This window comes from Diprion similis, chromosome 10, assembly GCF_021155765.1.
Source record: "Diprion similis isolate iyDipSimi1 chromosome 10, iyDipSimi1.1, whole genome shotgun sequence".
Classification (NCBI taxonomy): domain Eukaryota; kingdom Metazoa; phylum Arthropoda; class Insecta; order Hymenoptera; family Diprionidae; genus Diprion; species Diprion similis.
The window spans coordinates 11,766,187-11,787,449 of record NC_060114.1 but is presented as its reverse complement, the minus strand read 5'-3'; the positions used below and the strand labels follow the sequence as shown (position 1 = coordinate 11,787,449).

The window sequence follows — 21,263 nt, the reverse complement described above, 5'->3', positions numbered from 1 at the left end:
TTTTTACCCCTTGGCGGTATTTACTTATTTATTTCTTTGTTTATTTTTCAATTCTTTCCCAAGTTTATTCCTCTTTATCTTCTTTCTATCTGTGTCTCTCGAAATTTCGACCATGTCCCATATAATCGTCACCAAGTCACACATATGTTACACACACACACACACACACACACGCGTAAACAGATTCAAACACAACAGACAAATACCGATGCGAGCTTATATATTTCGCGATGAATAATCTACGAGGCACTTCGGCCTAGATAACACACATATATATATATACATACATATATGCGTGCGCTTGTGTGTGTATATGTATATATACATCTGTACATATAGTATATAATATAGATAATAGATATATATATACACCTTGACCCGGCACTGGGAGTTCGCGCAGTTGGCTCGGTACCAGGATCTCTGAACATTGAGTGGCGAAGCGTAGGAAGACGGAGGAAGAAGAAGAAGAAGATGAAGATGATGAAGATGATGAAGAAGAAGAAGAAGAAGAAGAAGAAGAAAAAGGCCAACAGCAGGCCTGGTTTGCGTTACAGAAATCGCGTCGCTCAGGAGCGCGGTAAGACAGCGTTCCACCCCCGAAATGAACTTAAAATAATTAGAAAACAATAATTTAATTTTTTCAAATTTTTATCTCAACTCGTAAGATAACTCTAAGATAGTCCGCTTTGTGGTCGAAGTTTCTTCTCACGGGAATAACACGGGAAAAAATTTTTTTCTCATTATATATTTTATTGTAAAAGTGATGTATAAAATAAATAAATAAATAAATAAATTGTAACCGTGAGGTTTTAGTCTGTATCAGTTCTACTATTTGGAAAAAAATTCCCATAATCATACCACGCAATCTCGACTAATTCAATTCCACACATCCTCGAAATCTGACCGTTTTTTTTTTTTTTTTTTGTTTTTTTTTTATCGCATTTAGAAGAAATGAAATTCGTCTAAATTTTTTGATATCGTGATGTAAGATTTTTTTTTTTCACAAATAGTAGCACTAATGCCTACCAAAAAAACCTATAGCAGTAACAGATTATATTTAAATATTATTACTCTTGCAACAAGTTTTTCCCATGTTATTTCCATAAACAAAAAAAAAAAAAAAAAAAAAAAACTTCGATCTCAAATCTGACTATCCCAGAGTTGAGGTTAGAAATGTGAAAAAAAAAATTAGGCAATTGTTTTCGATTAATTTAAAGTTGATTTGGGAGATGGAGCGGCAAAAATTCGTCGACACCCTAATTAAGGGATAACCATATATCTACCAACCGTATTATCCATATACATGTATATATACGAAGATAGGCAAACACTGTATAGGTTAATACAAGCAACGGTGAGAAAAATTGAGTGAAATTTTCAGTAAACGCTTAACACCGCTTATCTACATCATGTGTAAATGTATTATGCATTGCGGTATGATAATTGAAAAAGTTTCACTACTTAAATTTCGCGTTGCAAGAATGTATATATATATATATATATATATATATATATATATATATATATATATATAATTGATACACAATGGTACATAACATTAACGGTCGGCGAATAATTATAAATATGCACGCATGCTGCAGGCTAATGATTTGTAAACTGGCAGGGCAAATCGACACTCTGGTAAGTAAGTGAGTAAGTAAGTAAGTAAGTAAGTAAGTACGTATGTACGTGTGTATATATGTACGTTTAATGAATATTTCTAACGTTGAAATATTTTCACATATGTGTATACGTATAACGCTTTATGATGATTTACATATCTAATACGGTATACAGTTATAATTATTATTGAAACGGTAGCGTTGAATTTGTGACTGGAAACTGGCACAATTATTAAATATCATCCCTAATTGATTTCCTTCTGTGAAATGGCTGATTATAGCGTTATATCCATGGAAGTAAATGCTAATCACTTACTTCCTTCCTTTCTTTCTTTCTTTCTTTCTTTCTTTCTTTCATATTCACCACGTTTAGTGAAATTTCGTTGCCTTTCCCGTTAGCATATGTGTGTACGTGCGCAATTACATCGTATCTATAACACACACACACACACACACACACACACATGCAGACACATTGGTACACGTACACATATGTTATATAGATGCAGAGCAATTATACGAAAACTCTCCTCATATCGTGAGAAATTATCAATTTTACCATATAAACATACGAGCTGTTCCGTTTTGTTCGGTATATATATATATATATATATATATGTTGTTCCGGTCGGATGATCGGATTGTTTGAGGGCGGATTCGATTTGTTCGTTCATTCAGACATAGGTGGTGAGTGAACAAGACGGTTGATTGATTATGTGTTAAATGTAATTGAGTGATTCGAAGATTAGTCAATTCGATCATTATAATTCTTGTTTAATATCGCTTAAATGAATTTCATTGAGATTCCTCTCCTTCTTTTCAAAGTACAAGAGATTCAATTGTTTTTTTGTTTTTTAATTTTCACTTTTCGCCAATGTAGTCAAGAACAGTTTCTTTTTTTTTTTTTATTTATTTATTTAAAATTTTTTTTTTTTTTTTTTATTCTAAATTGAATTAGAATCAACTTTTCCGACTTCGTTCGTAGCTTTCTAACCTTTGTTTTTCAATAATTCTATTTCTCCTCTGTTTCCTTAATCTCAATATCCTATACTATATGTATTTAAGAGAAAGACACAAAGAAAATGAAATAACATCGAAACGGCACTTTGTGAAGATGACAAAGAAGATGAAGAAGAGGATGACTTACTTCGAAACGACGACGACGACGACGACGATGACGTCGACGGCTTGTTAACCATAAAATAAAAGCGAACCTCGTGGACAAAAACGACGGACAGAGATTTAGTACATACATACAAATAGTGGCGAAACAACAAGGATAAGAAGAAAAAGGAAAAATGGTGGCAGAAAGAATGCCTCATTATAAGTTAGTCGAAGAAAATTCACTCACTGACTGACTGACTGGATTGACTGATTGATTGATTGATTGATTGATTGATTGATTGATCTAATGTAACGTCTATATAACATTACGTCACGTATTATACATCAAGTAATGCTAGTAAAAGAAAGTGAGTGGAAAAACGAAAATACAAAACGATTACTCATAGGTGAGATGAGGTGTAAGAAAATGAGATGTGAGAAATTAGAAATAAAAAAATAAAAAAATAAATAAAATAAAAAAAATATATGGAACAGCAAAAACCAACGGAGTTGAATGTTGCGTCTTACGCGTGGGAGTTGATTTTGTGTGTATGTATGAATGTATGTATGTATGTATGTATGTATGTATGTATGTACGTCGCAGATACACGAGCGAAGGATAAAAGAGGTTAAGGTATGAAGAGATGACAGAGAAGAAGAAGAAGAAGAAGAACGGGGAGGAGGAGGAGGAGAAGGAGAAGGAGGAGGAGGAAGACGCGGATCGCGATGCTGCAGCTGGACTTGTCGCGAGGATGATGATGATGATGATGATGATGATATTGAATCTGTGAATTTTCCTTTTGTTAACCTCCCTGTTCGATGGATTTTAATGGTTTTTTAACCTCTTTGTTTATCAGCAACAAGATACGTTCACAGGTTAAAAAACGAATATTGTTCATAATAAAGTTCATAAAAAACTGAGGATACAAGTTTTCTTTTCAATCTGTGTCATATAAGGGAGTATGAAACAATGATAATTGATGTAGGTACGTCAGACGTATGTACATGTACGACGTTATACATATACGCGCGCGCGCGCGCGCGTGTGTGTGTGTGTGTGCGTGATACAGATGTGTATAAGTGACATAGGTGTATACATATATATATAGATATATATATACAATATTATACAGTTGCGTTAGCTACGAACGGCAATTCTGAGACTGCAGATTGCTCGTCTTGGAGGCGTTTGATTCTAAAACGTTTTCGTGTGTATCGTTACTTATCGTTAAATATGTATTTATACAACTATACACATATTATATATATATTGAAACCTTGATTCTTTCGACAGATGAAGAAGAAGAAGAAGAAGAAGAAGAAGAAGAAGAAGAAGAAGAAGACTGAAAGGGAGAGAGAGAGAGAAAGAGAGGTAAAGATGTGATAGTATAGATCATACATACATACATGCATACAAGTATTATACAAGATATTTGTATACACGCATAGGAGAAAAAACGAAAAAGTGTGTGCAGAGTGATGTCAAAAAAAAAAGAGAGAGAGAGAGAGAGAGAGAGAGAGAGAGATCCGTGGACTACAATTTTAGCATGTATAAGTATTAACAAACCGAGGGAAAAGATACCAAAAATAATCCCTCTTCGATGAGAGTGAGAGTAAGGGAGTGAGAAGGGGTGAAGAGGGAGGGAGAGGAAGGGGGGGGGGAGGGATAGGAGAGCCGAGGAAATAAATCGGGGGTTTGCCTGCTACTGGTGCCTTGTGGTGCTGATGCTGATGCTGATGCTGGTTATACTGTTACTGTTACTCTCGGTGTTGCCCCGCCGCGCTCTTCTTCTTCTTCTTCTTCTTCTTCTTCGTCTTCTTCTTCTTCTTCTGTAGGGGTTATATAGCTCAGACTAACGGCAGAACACCGTCAGAGTGATTCGTTGGCTACGCACGCGGATCTCTCCCTATAAACTTGTTACACCTTGCGTACGTTTTGACACGGATAAATAATATATATATATATATATCTATATATATATTATATACATACACGAAAATCGAAAAATCGGAAAAAGGATAAATAAATAAACCGATTGAAAGAGAGAAAGAAAAGAAAATGACGAAATAAAAAAAGAAAAAATATATATAAAGAAATCGATCGTTATAAATCATCGTCGTAAAAATCGTTCGATAATTAATAATCGTTGTAGGTACCTACCTACCCACCTACCTACCTACCTACCTACCTATACTACATTTTATATATATATATATATATACATAGGTATACCGAAGTGACATGTATCGTAAAATGATGTTTCGTGATTAATAAACGACACATTCCGTTTACAAAGACTGTACCGAGTCTCCTTATAACCGATCTCGATATCCGTTTAAGGCTTCTGTTTTTCTTTTATCTTGCAAAGAGAGAGTGAGAGTGAGAGTTTGAGGGAGTGAGAGAGGGGGGGAGGAAAAGAGAGAAAAAGAAGATAGTAGGGTGCCGTGTGATCAAACGATGTACATACATACATAAAAAATCGGTATTATTATCCAACTGCGTATAACGTAAAACATAGTATAACAATCGAGTGATCTCGTGGTTCCCCAGCATCAGCATCAGCATGAGCATCAGTATCATCAACAGCAGCAGCAGCAGCAGCAGCAGCAGCAGCAGGATTTTGACACGGATACAAAAAGGAAAGCCAAAAAACGAGAGAAGAAAAAAAAAGGAGAACAATAATCGCGAAGATAAGTTATTAAGCCGCATCGGCCGATCGTCGAATGAATGAAGCAGCCGAGTTCTTTCCATTATACGAACACGTATACATATAATATTCCGATCGTCGTTCGACTTTACAACTACTTTGTTATTTATGTGTTTATTGTAAAATCTATGTATGCACGTGTGTCGATGTATGTATGCATGTGTATTTCTGTCTGTCTGTGTCTGTCTGTGTCTGTCTATGTGTGTGTGTGTGCGCGCGAGAATGATAAATAATAAATGGTATGTACAAATCCGCGAGTCTTATTTGTAGCAAGTATATCGGTGTATCTCGTTACGCCAGGCACAAGATCATTCAAGATCAGAAGTGATGATGACGATGACGATGACGATGATGACGATGATGACGATGATGATGAGAAGAAGCAAAAGCAGTGTGCAGATAGGATGGAAGTAAGTATGGAAGTAGCAAGGCAGGCAGGCAGGCAGGCAGTCAGTCAGTCAGTCAGTCAGTCTCAGGCAAGCTGTAGGACTTACCTCTGCTGTTTTTAGATCTCCACTCCCAGAACTGCACGGACGGAGCGCCAAGCCAAAACCAAAATACCACCGATATAGCGCGGGGGCACCGCCGCCGACTAACCTAGCTGACGCGCGCGATGGCGGCGCCCCGACGACGGACGTCGCGACGCCCCATCCCTCCCTCCCTCCCTCAATCCCTCTCTACTTGCCGCCTCCTCCACCTCCTCCCCCCCCCCGCCCCGGCAGTTACTCGCGTTCTATCCCACCACGAAACCTTCTTCTTCATCTTCTTCTTATTCTTATTCTTCTTCCTTGTCTCCGATACTCCGCCCTCTATCTCTCTTATTTGTGGGAAAAAAAAAAAAAAAATAATAATAATAATAAAAAAATATTCTTCTTTATATATTTATATATGTATATATGTATATGTATGTGTGAACGAGTGGGGATAAAAAGTTGGAAAGGATTAATATTTCGAATGGACGATATTATTGTGTAGAAATTTAAAAAAAACACGTGCGAAAGTAAGATAACGAGAAAAAAAGATGAGTTTTTGGAAATCCTGAGTTACCTACCTAGGAGGAGTAGTAGATATTCTAATCAGCGACACTTTCGAATATCAATATTTCGGATAATTCATCTTTTTTTATTTTATTTTGACATGTTTTTTTGGAATTGGAGAGATTAATTTGGAGAGAGAAATCGACGATGAACATCACAATTCCGTGCAACAGCGAGATCTGATAAGCTTTAGACACAATTTTTTTGAGAGAATAAAATCTCTGTATCATCTTTTTATTCCCTTCCCTCTGTATTAACATTTTTTTTAAATAAAAACATTGAAAATCTCATTTCCCCAAAGATTGCGATCCGATTAATACCTTATCTTATTAACCAACCGAATTGTAATTTTTATCAATAAGTTTTCCACCGTGATAATAGTTGTAGTGATGGATTGATTAAAACCAATTATAAACCGTGACTTGCAGATGAAAAAAAAATTTCATTTATTACACCTAAAAAAGGTACTAGAAAATTCTAGCAAATTCCCATAACGATACTTTGGCTTAAAATTCACGAAGTATTATAACCAATACTTTTCAGAATCATCGTCACGTCTACAGAGAAAATTTGTTTTCTTTAAAATTCAAATAATTCCGCGATTTGTATTGAATATAAAAACTTTTCTTCGAATCTATAATTCAAGGCAAAAAAAAAAAAAAAAACAAATCGTAACAAAACGTAAAAATTACAAAAAAAAAAAAAAAAAAAAAGCCGGATCAAATCAATAAATTGAACTTTAAAAATCTTCTCCAATTTCTTCGAAGCACATATCGAATTTTATACGTAACTTTCAGAGTCGTTGTAAGAAAGGAAGAAAGAAAAAAAAAAATCAAACAAACAAAAAACCAGAAAAAATGAAAACCAGTTAGCCGCACGGTAACGGTAACGTAACCGCACAATTTGTAGAAATATCTCGTCAATCCGAGGTGATCTAAGGAAAGGGAAGAGGTCAGAAATGAGAAGACGGTGCAGATCGAAAGGAAAGGTAGGTCGGTGTATAATGCATCCCATCGAGCATAACGAAGATTGAAATTGTTCGAAAATAGGATCAAGATTGATCTCACCCATCAGACATTTACAGGGTAGCCGATACCAGGGGGCATATAAGGTATATCTATATAGCTGCACCGTCGTAATAATTGATGCTGCATAATCGAATTAACGGCACCGGCATCGGTATATAATATATATATATATATATATGTATGTATGTATATACGTGTGTGTGGAGGTATATAAGTGTCGTGATATGCAGTCGCGGAATCACGGCGATGTGCTAAAAATTTCATCCGACGACGACGCTGCGGATATACTTCAATATTCAGGTTTACAGGTACGTACGGGGTGGGAGAATTTTTTTTTTTTTTTTTTTTTTTTTTGGAAAAAAGAAAAATAGTGGTACAGATTTGAAATTTGATTAGACTGAAAAGGCGTCGCGAGCGTTTATCGAAAACTTTTTTTTTCTGTCTCGAAATTAGAAGAAAGAATATTTTCCATTTGATTACGTTAAAAAGAGATTTTGAAAAAGTTGCTGGGGAGTGAAGAATAAGAAAAAAAAAAAAAAAAATTCATATCGAACATGGTTGCGACAAAATTTTCTTCTGGAACTGTGATTCTAACGTTAATTTAAACATTTTAGAAATTCTTTGAAATTTTATTCACGCGTTACGTTACGTGAATTTGCTTTTCTTGTAATGTTATGTACAATGTAAACGAGGGGTTTAAAGGTTAAAATTTCGTTGTTTTTTTTTTTCGGAGACGTTAGGGAAAATTTTTACCGTCAAAAAAGTCGGCTGTAAATTACGACGAGAAGTTGAGGAAAAATTTCGATTTTTCAAGATTGCGTTACCGCTGACTTTTTCGATATCTGCGAATTACCTTGAGAATCACATTTCAAATCGTGGTAGAAACTTCTCTGACCCTTCAGTGGACGAGATATTGCATTCAACGATATATATATCGAATAGTTAACGACGTTATCGTATCGATTCACGCTGAGTCAAAACGTAATTTCTCGATTTTGTAATTGTCCGAAATTCCGTGAACCGTAAAAAAACGAAACTCAATCACATTTCAATATCTTATTGCAAATTAATATTATAACAAAAGTTTAAAATAGTAAAAATCAGTGCAACAAATGAAAAGTACGATATTATAAATCGTCTTTTTTCTAATCAATAAAACCAAAACAATTTATCTACTCCTTAAATAATATTAATTTCTATCAATCTCCCAGCGACTTTTTCAAAAATGAATTTTCAAGAGCGCGTATCTCATCAGCGAATAAACATTAATTTTATCTACTTTCAAGCAAAATAAAATTCTCTTAAAATCGCTCGGATTTTTCATTCACGTTTCAAATCGGTCCCATTTTCTTGGCCCACCCTGTACATACACCCATACCTACATACAAATATCATTGTACCTTCCTGTAAGTGTATATATACATGAATTATCCAAATGACGCACGATTCTCGGATTAAATATATATACATACATAGATATATGTAGATATATAGGTACAATATGACGTCTGCATATATAGCACTGCAAGGTGGGATCATCGTCGCAATTTCCCGTTTCCGCTTAAACAGATTTCATCCCGCGATCTAAATTTGTTTATTTTTTTTTCGTTTCTTTCTTCAAATTTTATCGAATTTTCAATTTGACGAAAATTTCATGCAGTTATAAGGAGACAAAAAAAAAGTATTGATAATGCGGATCGAATAATCGCGTTCGTTAAACACATGATATAAACTTAGGTATATACATACATATATGTATACATAATCCATACATACTTAAGCTGTGTTGTATCGTAATTATGTACATATTATTAGAGCGATGATGTATTGTAATAGGCAGCAGAGATTAAAGTGATACGACAAAGAGTGTTCGAAAATAGAAGCATCTCAAGTAGGTATGTATATATTGTATATAATCGCGAAAAGCATCTCCACTCTTCTCCTTTTCCTGCTCCTTCTTCTTCTTCTTCTTCTTCATCTTCTTCCTCTTCTCCTCTTTTATACCTTATCTCGAAACTGAGTGTTTGTTCAGTTACCACCGCTTTAATAATTAATTTGTCGAAAATTGTAGGACAAGGGACAATATTAAAACAACAAGCTGTCATATTTTTAGACAACATTATACCGGCATATATATAATACATTATATGTATATATATGTATATTTAGGGTGGCCGTTAAAAAAAAAAGTTTATGCTCCAACTTGAAAAATCTTAACTTCACCTTGAAAAAAAAAAAAAAAGATCCTGAAAGTTTGAATGCTCCACATCTCACTATTAATTTGAATTTGATAACGTTTCAAAAGAAGAAGAAGAAGAAGAAAAAAAAAAAAAAATTAAACGGTAAACAAATAAATACGGGATCAATAATACGTTTGAAAAATTGAAATAATTTGAGTAAAAAGAATTTTTCAATTCCAGATTTATTTGTTTATAGTTTGATTTTTATTTTTCAATCGTTATAACATTCAAAAGAATCGAGGTCGACAAAAAATGAAATCTTATTTTATAAGGAAAACGAATAAAGAAATTTTTTTCATCATATTTAAAAAAAAAAATATATATTTAAAAAATCTGCCGGCTCCCCTTAATAGTAAGATAGAGAATCGAAACTTTCAGGATATTTTTTTTTCAACTTGAACTCAAGATTTTTCAAATTGGAGCATCAACTTTTGTTTTAACGGCCACCCTAATGTATATATAACCGAGTGACCTATAAGCCGTTAATTCTTTCCATATCCTGTGTACGACCCCGCAGTATCCATGTATATAGATATATATAAAATCGTATTTGACAGGAATACGATACTAGCCGTGGTTAAATTGGCGTACAGGTATAACCTCTCAGCTTTACTCCAGGCAACCGGGTTGTCAGGTATACATACATATACGTAAGCGGCGTTATTGAATCATTGAACAAATTAAATCTGCACAAGGATGCTTAAAATAAACTCAGTTTAACCGTTCTGTCGATATATATATATATATACATATATTAGAGTGGACCAAAAAAATTATTATTATATATATTTTTTTTCGTTAGTCGCGGTCAAAATATTCTTCAAGATGACGATACTTAAAGAAGAAAGAGGAAAAAAATAAAAAATTTGTGCAAAATTTTTGTGCGTGCTGTTAATATTAATATGAATATTTAAAAAATTTTAATATTAAGATTTCAAAGGAAAAATGAAAAAATTGAAGGGTGAGAATATGGAATTTAAAAAGAAGTAAAAGCTTAATTTATAGAATTGAAAAATTTTCAAAGTCAAAGTATGAAGAAGTTATTAGTGAAGAACTTAATTCCATGAGAATTCCGACTTTTTTCCATGCTATATCAAATTCCCTGAATCCATAATTTCCATGAATACTGGACCCGACCCCCAGATAGAAAAAGTAGAACACATAATGCCGAACTGTCGACAAATCGTCAGAATTCCTCTCGACAATACACAAATCCATACACAGATTCTCGATTTCGCTTTTTTACGTTTCGATCTTTAAACTGATATCTTTTCCTTCCATACTTCGACCTTCTATTACATATTAACAATTTTCTATACTTGGACTTTCGACATTTTTAAATCTTATCACTAAGATTTTCGCATCTATAAAAATTCGACATTCTAGCTAGTTTTCTACTTTTTCACCCCTACCCAAAAGATTCAATCTCGTGATGCTTTCAATTTTTTTTTTTCTACTCCTTCTTCCTCTCCACGCATTTTCAATATACATATACACTAGGGTGCTTCATTTGAAACGAACATTTTTTTTTTTTCGCTGACACATAAAAATTTTGTTCCTTCTATCAAAAAAGAAATTCCCTGAAAATTTGAGCCCTTAATCTTAATTTTAAGTGGTTCCTTTCGATCGATGTATATTTCCTATTTAAATAACACGTAATTCATGATTTTTTTAATTTGAATTAACATAGCTCCGTTTGATTTCATGGTATTTCATTGCGATTGGTCAGAATTTGTAGTACATTAGTGACTCTTTGAAAGTACCCACTAACATTTTTTTGTACTTGAACCCGTCTTATCGGTATTTCATATGAAATTTCATATTTTTTTAGGGATTTTAATATATTAAACTATTTATACCTTTTGGACTACGCACCTCAGAAAATCCATACAAGGCTACTTTTGTAGGAAATTTAATTTCCTACAAATTGTTCTTTGACAATTTTTTTATAACTTCAACTGTTTTGTTGATAAGTACGAAAATATAACAATTTTTAAGAAAATTGGGCTTTCGAGACCGACACCGATGAGACGGGTTCAAGTACAAAAAAATGTTACTGGGTACTTTCAAAGAGTCACTAATATACTACAAATTCTGACTAATCGCAATGAAATACCATAAAATCAAACGGAGCTATGTTAATTTAAATTTTAAAAATCATGAATTACATGTTATATTTAAATGGGAAATATACATCGATCGAGAGGAACCACTTAAAATTAAGATTAAGGGCTCAAATTTTCAGGGAATTTCTTTTTCGATAGAAGGAACAAAATTTTTATGTGTCAGCGAAAAAAAAAAATGTTCCTTTCAAATGAAGCACCCTAATATACACATATACAATATATATATATATATATATATATATATATATATATATATATATATATATATATATATATAATAATAATACGGCTTCAATTCGGCACGCGCCACTCAATAAATCTGTCCGCAGCTGAGCGCGTGCTGCAGCCGGTCCAGGAGGCCCCCAGCCTCCGTGTCTCGTTGCTCGACCCCAGCCGCGTGCACGTCGCGTGTATGCCCCCCCCCCCCTTCCCTCCGCCACCTTCCCAACGCCCTTTTCAACCTCCTTCAACGTCTTCGGACTCCCGTTCCGAGGGCTTCGAAAAGCTCGCGAGGCTTTACCTCCCCTCCCCCCCCCCCCCCCCCCCCCCCATTCCCCCCTCGCCGCTCCCTCTTTCTCTCTCATTGCCTCCTGAGGATATTTTTTTTATTTCACTTTTTTCCTTCCTTTCTCTTATCCTCTTTTTTACTTCTTTCTCTCTTCTCTTCTCTCTCTTTCTCGCTCTCGCTCTCGCTCTCTACACACACACACATATATCTATACATATAGAGCGCATTGTACGATGCGTATTGTACTTTTCACCTGTTCAATTTTCTGTACCTTTCTTTCCTTTTCTTTTTTTGTGCCTGTGTCTGCGCCATGTGTGTTTTTTTTTTTTTAAACCCTTTCGGTTACACGTTGCATTTCTCAAATAAATTTTGATCCTGACAAGAATTTGTGTCTGTTATGTCTGTTAAATCTTGTACGGTTAGAAACAAGAATATATTTTTTATATGTAATTTATATAGATATATATATATATATATGTATAAAAATGATTAAAACGAAATTTTATATTCGAAGACATGTTTAGATAAATTTTTTTTTTTTCTTCACCCAACGTTTCCCGCATTGCGGTATTGCGTAATTAATATGGTCACGGTTGTGTCCGTAGTGTATCCTGATTCACCGGATAAGAATGCGATAAGCGAAAAGACGAAATATGAAGATAAGAGAGAAAAAAAGAAAAACAAAAACAATAAGTAGAAGTACTAATATTCATATGTACAGCGAATGATCCGCAGTTTTAACAAGCTGTAATAGATTATTTTCGCCAAATGAATGTAGTAAATACTTGCGCAGCTCTGACATTCAGCTGCTTGACTAGCTGCACTTGATCAACACGGTATAAATTTAATATATATATGTATACATATACTTGATTGTCATTTTGCCAAAAATTCATTTGTCAATCGTTCGCGGTATGGGTGTGTTACCGTGTGTAGATTCTGCGCACGTTGGCGGAGGTCATATAATTCGAACAACGTGAAGCGTGACGTACGTATTGGAAGAGAAATTTTTTATATTTAAAGAAAATGAATTTCTAGACGAAAAATTATGCAGGAATTTTTTTTTTTTTTTTTTTTTTTTTTTTTTGGGTACGGAGCAGGGTTGAAATTCGAAATTTTAAAAGTTCGGAAAATGTTCAAGTGAGATAATTTGAAAATCTGGAACTTCGAAATTCTGAGTCATCGAAGATTTTTGGTTATGGAAATTTTTGACTGAGTGAAAATTAGAACACTTTGTTCGTTCTCTGTTTTGGATTTTCGATATTTCTACGTTCTGACTCTTGGTGATTCTGATTTTGGTTTTTTTTTTATTCTTTACACCAACTGATCGTTGAGTAAATCAAACTCTGTGAGAATACTTCAATTTTCGGAATTTTATTCTACCGAAATTTTGTTTTTCGAAACTTAGTCGATTCGTTTCTTTACTTCAAATTTTACCGTCTAATAATTCGTATTTAACCGCTTTCGGAGCTTTTCAAATTCGGAACTTCAACCCCGCACCAAAAGAACACAATATTTTGTTGTAAATTCGAAAACTGCTCTGAGTTCGAAAAAAAGTTTGAATCACGATATTGATATCGTCAACTTTTGTTTCATCTTACTGATAAAACAACGAAGCCCAGCTCTGATAAATTCAAATAAAATTTACTCGCAATAAATTCATTCGGTAGACAAAAGTTACGGTATAAAATTTGCCAAAAAAACACAAGAAAACAATTCAAGTGATAACAAAACAATACGAGAAGGTAATTTCTTTCCTTGCGTCGACCCAACTTGATTCAATGATTTGCATATCGACCCCAAGAACAGACCAATGACAAAACAATAATTAAAATCACAGAAACCTAACATTTACTTCATGCAAAATAAAAATGCTATTGCATAAATTGCATAAATTGTATAAATTGCATACTCATGTAGCTCGAATGGAAGTGTGCCAATCAGATTAACTATTATGACTGAAAAAAAAAAAATGTAGAGTCAACCTGTACACCATAGATGTAGAAGATGTTTAATCGCAGCTTTCTGCACAAAGTGAATCATAATGTCTAAATAATTGGAGAGATTGTAATTCCACAATATGCAGAGTATATATAAGGGTAAAAACTGATATTTTTCATTCATCCACATTACAGCATCGAACACACATAGCTATATGCATAGGTTTATCTCCTGCAGGGCCATGTGGACGGACACAAGTATTGAAGTATAAGAGAGTAATAAACTCTTGGAACGATAAATTGGAGAGACGTAAGAAAGGCGGAAGGCGATGTAAACCTCGTCGAGAGGATAATGATGATGCTTCAAGATTGTTTATGCACAAACACGTACATATTATACACAATGATGAATCAATCAGGTAGATTCGAATATATAGGTACCTGTTCATTCGTTACATTTAATTAACAACATTGGTTCATCATCCAGCGACAACGACACGTCGAAGAACCATCGTCCGATCATCATCATCATCATGATAATTTCCCGGGAGTCCGATTCGTTCCATCGAGTATCTCCTTTCCTCTCGATACCCCAACGTCACGTCACGTTGCAACGCGTTTCTAACCCTGAGTTTTCGAGTCTTTGTCCCATGGTAGGCAGTCGACTCACTTCTTCCTCGGAGACGAAGGCTTGGGTGCTAAATTTAACCCGGTAACGTAGTCGGGGAACGGGTGCTTCTGGCAGCGGTAGAAGAAGAGGCTGATGCTGCTGGTGCTGCTGGTGTTGCTGTTGGTTCTAGGTGGCAGTGGCAGAAGCAAAAGCAGAAGCAGAAGCAGAAGCAGAAGCATAAGCTGAGCTTGAGCAGCCGCCAGAAAGCGGAGCACGTGCTCGAGGCGCAAATGACGCGAACCTCCGGCTCCCCGCACCCGGAACACCAGCATCGGCCGTCAGCCTTACCAGGGGGACCAGGGCTGCCTGGCCGCACAGCCACAAACCCAGCGGTGACTATCAATTATCAAGAAGCGGCGTTTGCCCCGCCAAACCGCATCGCGCGTGCCCGACTCGCAGCCAGACTCGCGAGGAAGAACTTTCTGAGAAATTCAAACGCGTATGCAGCAGAGACCAAAAGCTCTCTGACCTATCGGTTCTTCCATCTACCTACTGGTCGACGAGAGTTCGAAATCGATGCTTTTTCTTCGTCGTTTTAAATCGACTTGAGTTGACGTTACGTCGAAAGCCTGATGAACGATGGTTGGATTTTATATGTATAATATATAATATATTAGGATGGCGCAAAAAAACAGACTGTTGTTTTTTTTTTTTTTTAAGTCTCGTGTGACAAAATGTTAGTTTTTGATGTTTTAAGAGCCTACTCCAAAGGGCAGCTCAAAAAAAAAAATTTTAAGACGTCGCTCCAAATTTTTTAAAATGTCAAAAATTGTCAAAAAATTAAATTAATAAAATTATATTTTCAGTATTTTGTTTGATTTTTAATTCATGTCGTGGTGGATTGTTATCGATTCTTTCTTACTAAATTGAAGACAAAAAATTTATGAAATTTTAATACGAATATTAAAAGGTCGCTCGAAAAGATCTAAAGAAATGCACCAAAAAGTTGAAAAAAAAATTGTGTGCGACCTTTCAAAACTCAAATTTTGAACCGAAACTTTCGGAAACTTATTTTTTTTTTTTCTCTCTACAAAATTATACCGTAACGAGAAAAAATTTTTTATTTTTTTTTTAAATCGATTTTTGACGATTTCTGACGTTTTGAAAAATGTGGAGCGACCTCTTATATATATATATATATATATATATATATATATATATATATCGCTTTGAGATCATTAAAAATCACTTAATACTCACGGGGAATTCAATGGGAACTCGAGCAAAAGTGTTGAGTGAAATTTTTTCTGCAATTTTCTGAACTCTGAAACGGTACCCTGAATTTTTTTCACATTTTTTATTCATCTGTTCAATTATTCATGAATATTTAAAGTCATTTTGAGAAGGACCTTTTTTTTTTTTTGAAATTTGCTAAAAATTCTCGGAAACTGTATTTTCTGTAACAAACTTTTCGTGACCGGACCCGGACATTTTGAACGGTCTAAAAATTCCAAAAGTGCTAGAAGAATATATTATTTGAAATGTTTGGAAAAGAAAATACAGTTTTTGAGAATTTAAAAAACAGGCTCTTTTTAAAATCACTCTCAATATTTATGAATAATTAATTACTTGAACAAAAAAAAAAACCGAACAAATTCAGGGTACTATATATCAGAGTTGGAACAATTGCAAAAATAATTTTTGAACAAAATCAAAAATGGTGTGGGTCAGACGTTGGTTGGCTTTACATGAAATTTCCTTTATATACATTCGGTACGATAACGTTTCGGTCACATTTTGTGATGATGAATTTCCGCATTCAGCGCCATCATTGTTCTACAGTAGGAGAACAGAACAGTAAAAGAACACTTTTGGCACGTTACACTGACAATGACTGTACATATTTACCTAAATTTCATCTTTGTTTACCCATACACAACGGTGTTAAAGATCGTGTTGAAATCGTGAAAATATAAACGTTGCAGTAGCAATAATAAAATCATCACCTACAGAAGTTTGTACAACTTGAATTGAATATGATTTAGTGCACGATATTCAGAATAAAGTTGGGGCTCATTTAAAGTGCTCCAAATATTTGAAGAAAAAGGGTGACTTGGACGAATGATGCCAATAAAAAAAAAAAAAAAAAAATTGAAATTTAAGTTTTTATCACAGTTGTATGCAAATAAGTACAATTTTCAGTAAAATCTACACCACATATTGCCTTGTGAAATAAATTGTGATCGAAGAAAAGTAGAAAAAAAAACCTTCGTCCAAGTACTAGTTAATCCAATCCTAGAAGATGTGTGGAAAATTTCAACGAGACTCTCTCTCCTAGACTTTTACTGCAATTGGCTTGAAGCAGCTTTGGGAAAATATATTCTTGACATGCTGTCAATACTAGATAAAAATATATTTTTTTTAACATAAACTTTTTGAAATTTTCAAACCCATGTAACCCCTTAAAGCATTCGTACTTGTAGCAAGTAGGATAAAATTGCGTGAAATTCGTTCCGATGCAATCCAGATTCAAGTTTCGCGATCAAACTTATTCCTCCGCATTTATTTACACTTCAAAAACGTACCTCGAATCGAAACTCGATTGTTAATCCATCAGGATTCAAGCCCAACGTTTTCCCTCATCACGACATTGATAATTCGAAATTAAGTATCCAACAACCATAGCGAAGTATGCGAAAGACACAACACAATTATGAGAACCAAATCCTTGATAAGATCAACCATTGAATCGATGAATCGAGCATGCAACGTCAAGAACGTCGATAACCAAGCTCTCTCTCGAGATCCTGTAGCCAAAATCGAATCGCTCTCCCCGACAATCGAGGCATAAAAAATACAAGCATAACGGGAGAGGGAAGTCTCGCGCGATGCGTCCGTTGTCCTCATGTCCCTTCAAGTATAATCTCAGTAGGAGGTTGAAAAACACATGTTGGGGCCACGTGTGGGGTGGCGGCGATGCTGCAGCGCTGCATGGTCCCGGTGCGGTGCAGCAGCAAGACCATCACCATCGGCAGCGGCTGGTGCCGTTTGGGTTTGGAATCGCCCCACTTCCATCTGCGTCCTGGTCCACCCCCACCGCCCCTCGACCATGGTGCAGCACTTCTGGTCCACCGTCGGCATCTCGACGGTAAGAAAAGTCAGTGAAAAGCACACGTTGCACCTATAAAACGACAAGGGGAACCCGACCCTTCTCTGTTTCTCATGGTTCGTTTCCCTTTGGGGACCAATTTCTTAACTCCGGTATACAACGTGCGTTAAATTTTGGCCGAATGCGGTATACAGTCCGATGTTCTAGACGTATCTCTACGTACCTACATAGCCTATTACTTGTTTGTTGTTTCGACCAATCTCTGGCTTCGCGACCGTTACCACGGGACACGATAGGGTGATATCGACACGCGAGGATTCGGTTTGCCTTATGAGTTTGGTCCGATCCTCGTATTCTACTGCCTTAAGGCGAAGCTCAACATCATCACCGCGGGGTGCAGAGATGGATGGATGAATGGATATAGAAGTTTGATATAAGGCTGGAAGAATATACGAGATAAACTTTAGTTCTAGTGGGTTTTTTACTTTGAGTATAGGACACTCTGTTCCCTGCTTTTCCACATCATGAGATCGATGAATGGTGTGTTTCATAGATTTACTCTGATTGATTAGAGTTGATATTTTTACGGTAAATAATGAATCTGGACTACATGCTGAGCCGTGCGGTTCTATAATCGTAGAAATTTACCAGTCAATGATATTTTTGACCATATACCTATACACTTGACTTCGCCAACGCTGCTCTAAACCCGGAATCAAGTCCTCAAAATAGTCAGTCCAGTGTCTAGGTCAGTTTTGACCGCGGTGTATAATAATGTGTACGGAAACGAAGCGGTAAAAATTGAACTCTTGCTATAGTAGAAAAATGACGTGCTTATATGAATTTTTCTCGGAACTGCACACGTAACACAGATACCACGTGACGACACGACACGATGACAGTATAGTGATATGACACGATGATGATGTGACGCATAAATTGACCCCTTTCCTATCTCTTTTGAATATACCTACTTCAACATCGAAGAAATATCAACGATGGAGAAGCTTGCGAAGCACGGGGTTGTATCAGAGTTTTCCGGTTCAAACCGCAGCTGAGGTCACCGCGTATATACCGCCGTTTGACGTCATTTCACGCACGCCACTGTACATACATACCATACCTCACATAGAAATTGTATTACCTGTGAGAAAGCACAAACTGACGTATAAAAATATTGATATCCGTGCAGATATCATGCGTACAACAAAAATCAATTAAAAAGAATTTTGAAATAGTTCAGATCGAATGACTTTCCGAACGGAAAAAAAAATCCTGTCTATAAAAACTGAACAATACAACGTTCGGAAAGGATTTTTCGAATACATCCACCGCTATACATAGTCGTAAAAAGTTTTTTTGCGGTATAAAATTCAGTCAGTCATTCAGTCAATTCGACATCGTATACGTGAAAGAAAAAAAAAAAAAAAAAAAAAACACGCGATGAATTAAGAAAGAAACCAAAGAAAGAGCAACGGAAACGAAAGTTATCCCCGACATCGAAAAGGCTGATAAGTGGAACGAGGATCACGAGGCAGATCGCAAAAACGGCAGTTCGCACCGTCGACTCGAACCACTGGGATGGATGAACGAGATTCGATGTTAACGTTGGCGGATGATGATAGATAAACAGACAGATAGAGATAAACGTTGACGAAGAATCACGGTTCGAACGAGAACGTAATCCGAAACCTCGCGCATAATGGGATGAAAAAAAAAAAAAGGGTACATAGTAGTCAAAAAACTACTAATACCGAACATCTTTCAATACGATTTGAAAATCCGTTCGTATCTTCTTCATATGTGGCATGAAGGTACGATAAGTTTGTGAATTGGAGTTAAGTACAAGCATGAAATTGAGCCAAGTCGAAGATTGGGGGAGAGGGGAGAGAAGGGGAGAAGGAGGGCAGCGTTAACGCGGTGATTCAAACCTGAAGGTGACCCTTGCCCCTGGGGCGCAAACTCTAGATGAAAAAACCGCGAAATGCGAAACCCTGTGCTCATGCTTCTGATTCTTCTTCTCCTCCTTCTTCTTCGTCGTCATCGTCGTCTGCTCGCGCGCTAGTTTCTCTCTTTCCCTCTTTCTTTTTTCTCTCTCTCTCTCTCTCTCTCTCTTCCGTCTCTTCGGCCGACGATGAAACGCGACACCCGAGAGTCCGTGTGCAGGACTGTGCCAGGAGACGCACAAGGGGTCGGCGCGGCGCGCGGGCAGACAGCTGTTGGGCGCGTGCGGCGTCGAACCTTTTAAGGCGCGATCATCGGACGCCCGGCGTCGCGGCGTCCTCCCCCCTTCCCCTCCCCCTCCCCCAACTTCCCCCTCCATCTCCTCGCGGCCACACGCCCGCCTCGATGCTCTCGTTCTCGTTCTCCTCTGTGCCACACACACCTCTCTCTCTCTCTCTCTTTTTCTTTCTTTCTCTCTTTCTCTCTCCCCCGTCGAGATCAGCGACGGTGACGACTGAGCCGTACTTGCGTTCCTCCTCGGCGGCAGCCCGGTTGAACCGATGTTCGCTTTATACGCTGGGAATCCGCCGATTATGAGGTGGCATCACGTATCTGTTTATCCCGTACGAAAAAACCTTCTTACATCTCTGTCTCTTTTATGGATTATGGTAGTAGGTGCGTGCGGTGGGTTTCTGTACAGGATTTACAAAATATCGACGCTATTCATCTATATCACAACATCATCATCATCTATTGAACTATAATATCTATAGGCATATCAATTAGCCATACCTAGATGAAATTTCTTTTCTCTATAGGATTAATTATGTATAATACATTCGTACACATAGTCGACAAAACAAGAGATGTAAAAAGGTGTATATATATGTATAAAAAAAAAAAAAAAAATCCAATCTGCAATGAATAATAATTAGACGGATGTTTAATGTCTATATATACACTGTAATATAAAACATTCGTCGTATAATTATTATTCATTGCAGATGGAAATGGTTTTTTTTTTTTTTTCTGCAATTTTTTTCTCAAATATATATGTATATATTTATCTACCTTCGTTTTTTTCTGCACGTAAATCATGAAACATTATCATAAAACCGCGATAAGCAAACTTTGAAATTATCGAGCACTGTTTGGTAAGTTGTATCAGTATATACAAACCGCACACGAAGAGAAGAAAAATGAGGGCGGGGGGTGGGGGTGGTAAAGAAAAGATAAAAAAAAAAAAAAAAAAAAACAAGAAGAGATAAGAAATACTTGTGTTTCACT

The 21,263-nt window shown here is 36.0% G+C and overlaps 2 protein-coding genes across 8 annotated transcripts in view; one reads left to right on the top strand and one right to left on the bottom strand.

Annotated features, from left to right (window-relative positions):
• LOC124411563 (myocyte-specific enhancer factor 2) overlaps window positions 1-21,263 on the bottom strand; it is a 71,515-nt gene that overhangs the window by 43,149 nt on the left and 7,103 nt on the right. The gene's annotated exons all lie outside the window — the stretch shown is intronic.
• LOC124411422 lies at window positions 466-18,075 on the top strand. Its single transcript, XM_046890516.1, has 5 exons — window positions 466-577; window positions 5,735-5,910; window positions 14,801-14,882; window positions 15,035-15,422; window positions 17,856-18,075. The coding sequence occupies exons 1-5, from the start codon at window positions 472-474 to the stop codon at window positions 18,073-18,075; spliced, it is 972 nt and encodes a 323-aa protein (XP_046746472.1). The 5' UTR covers window positions 466-471.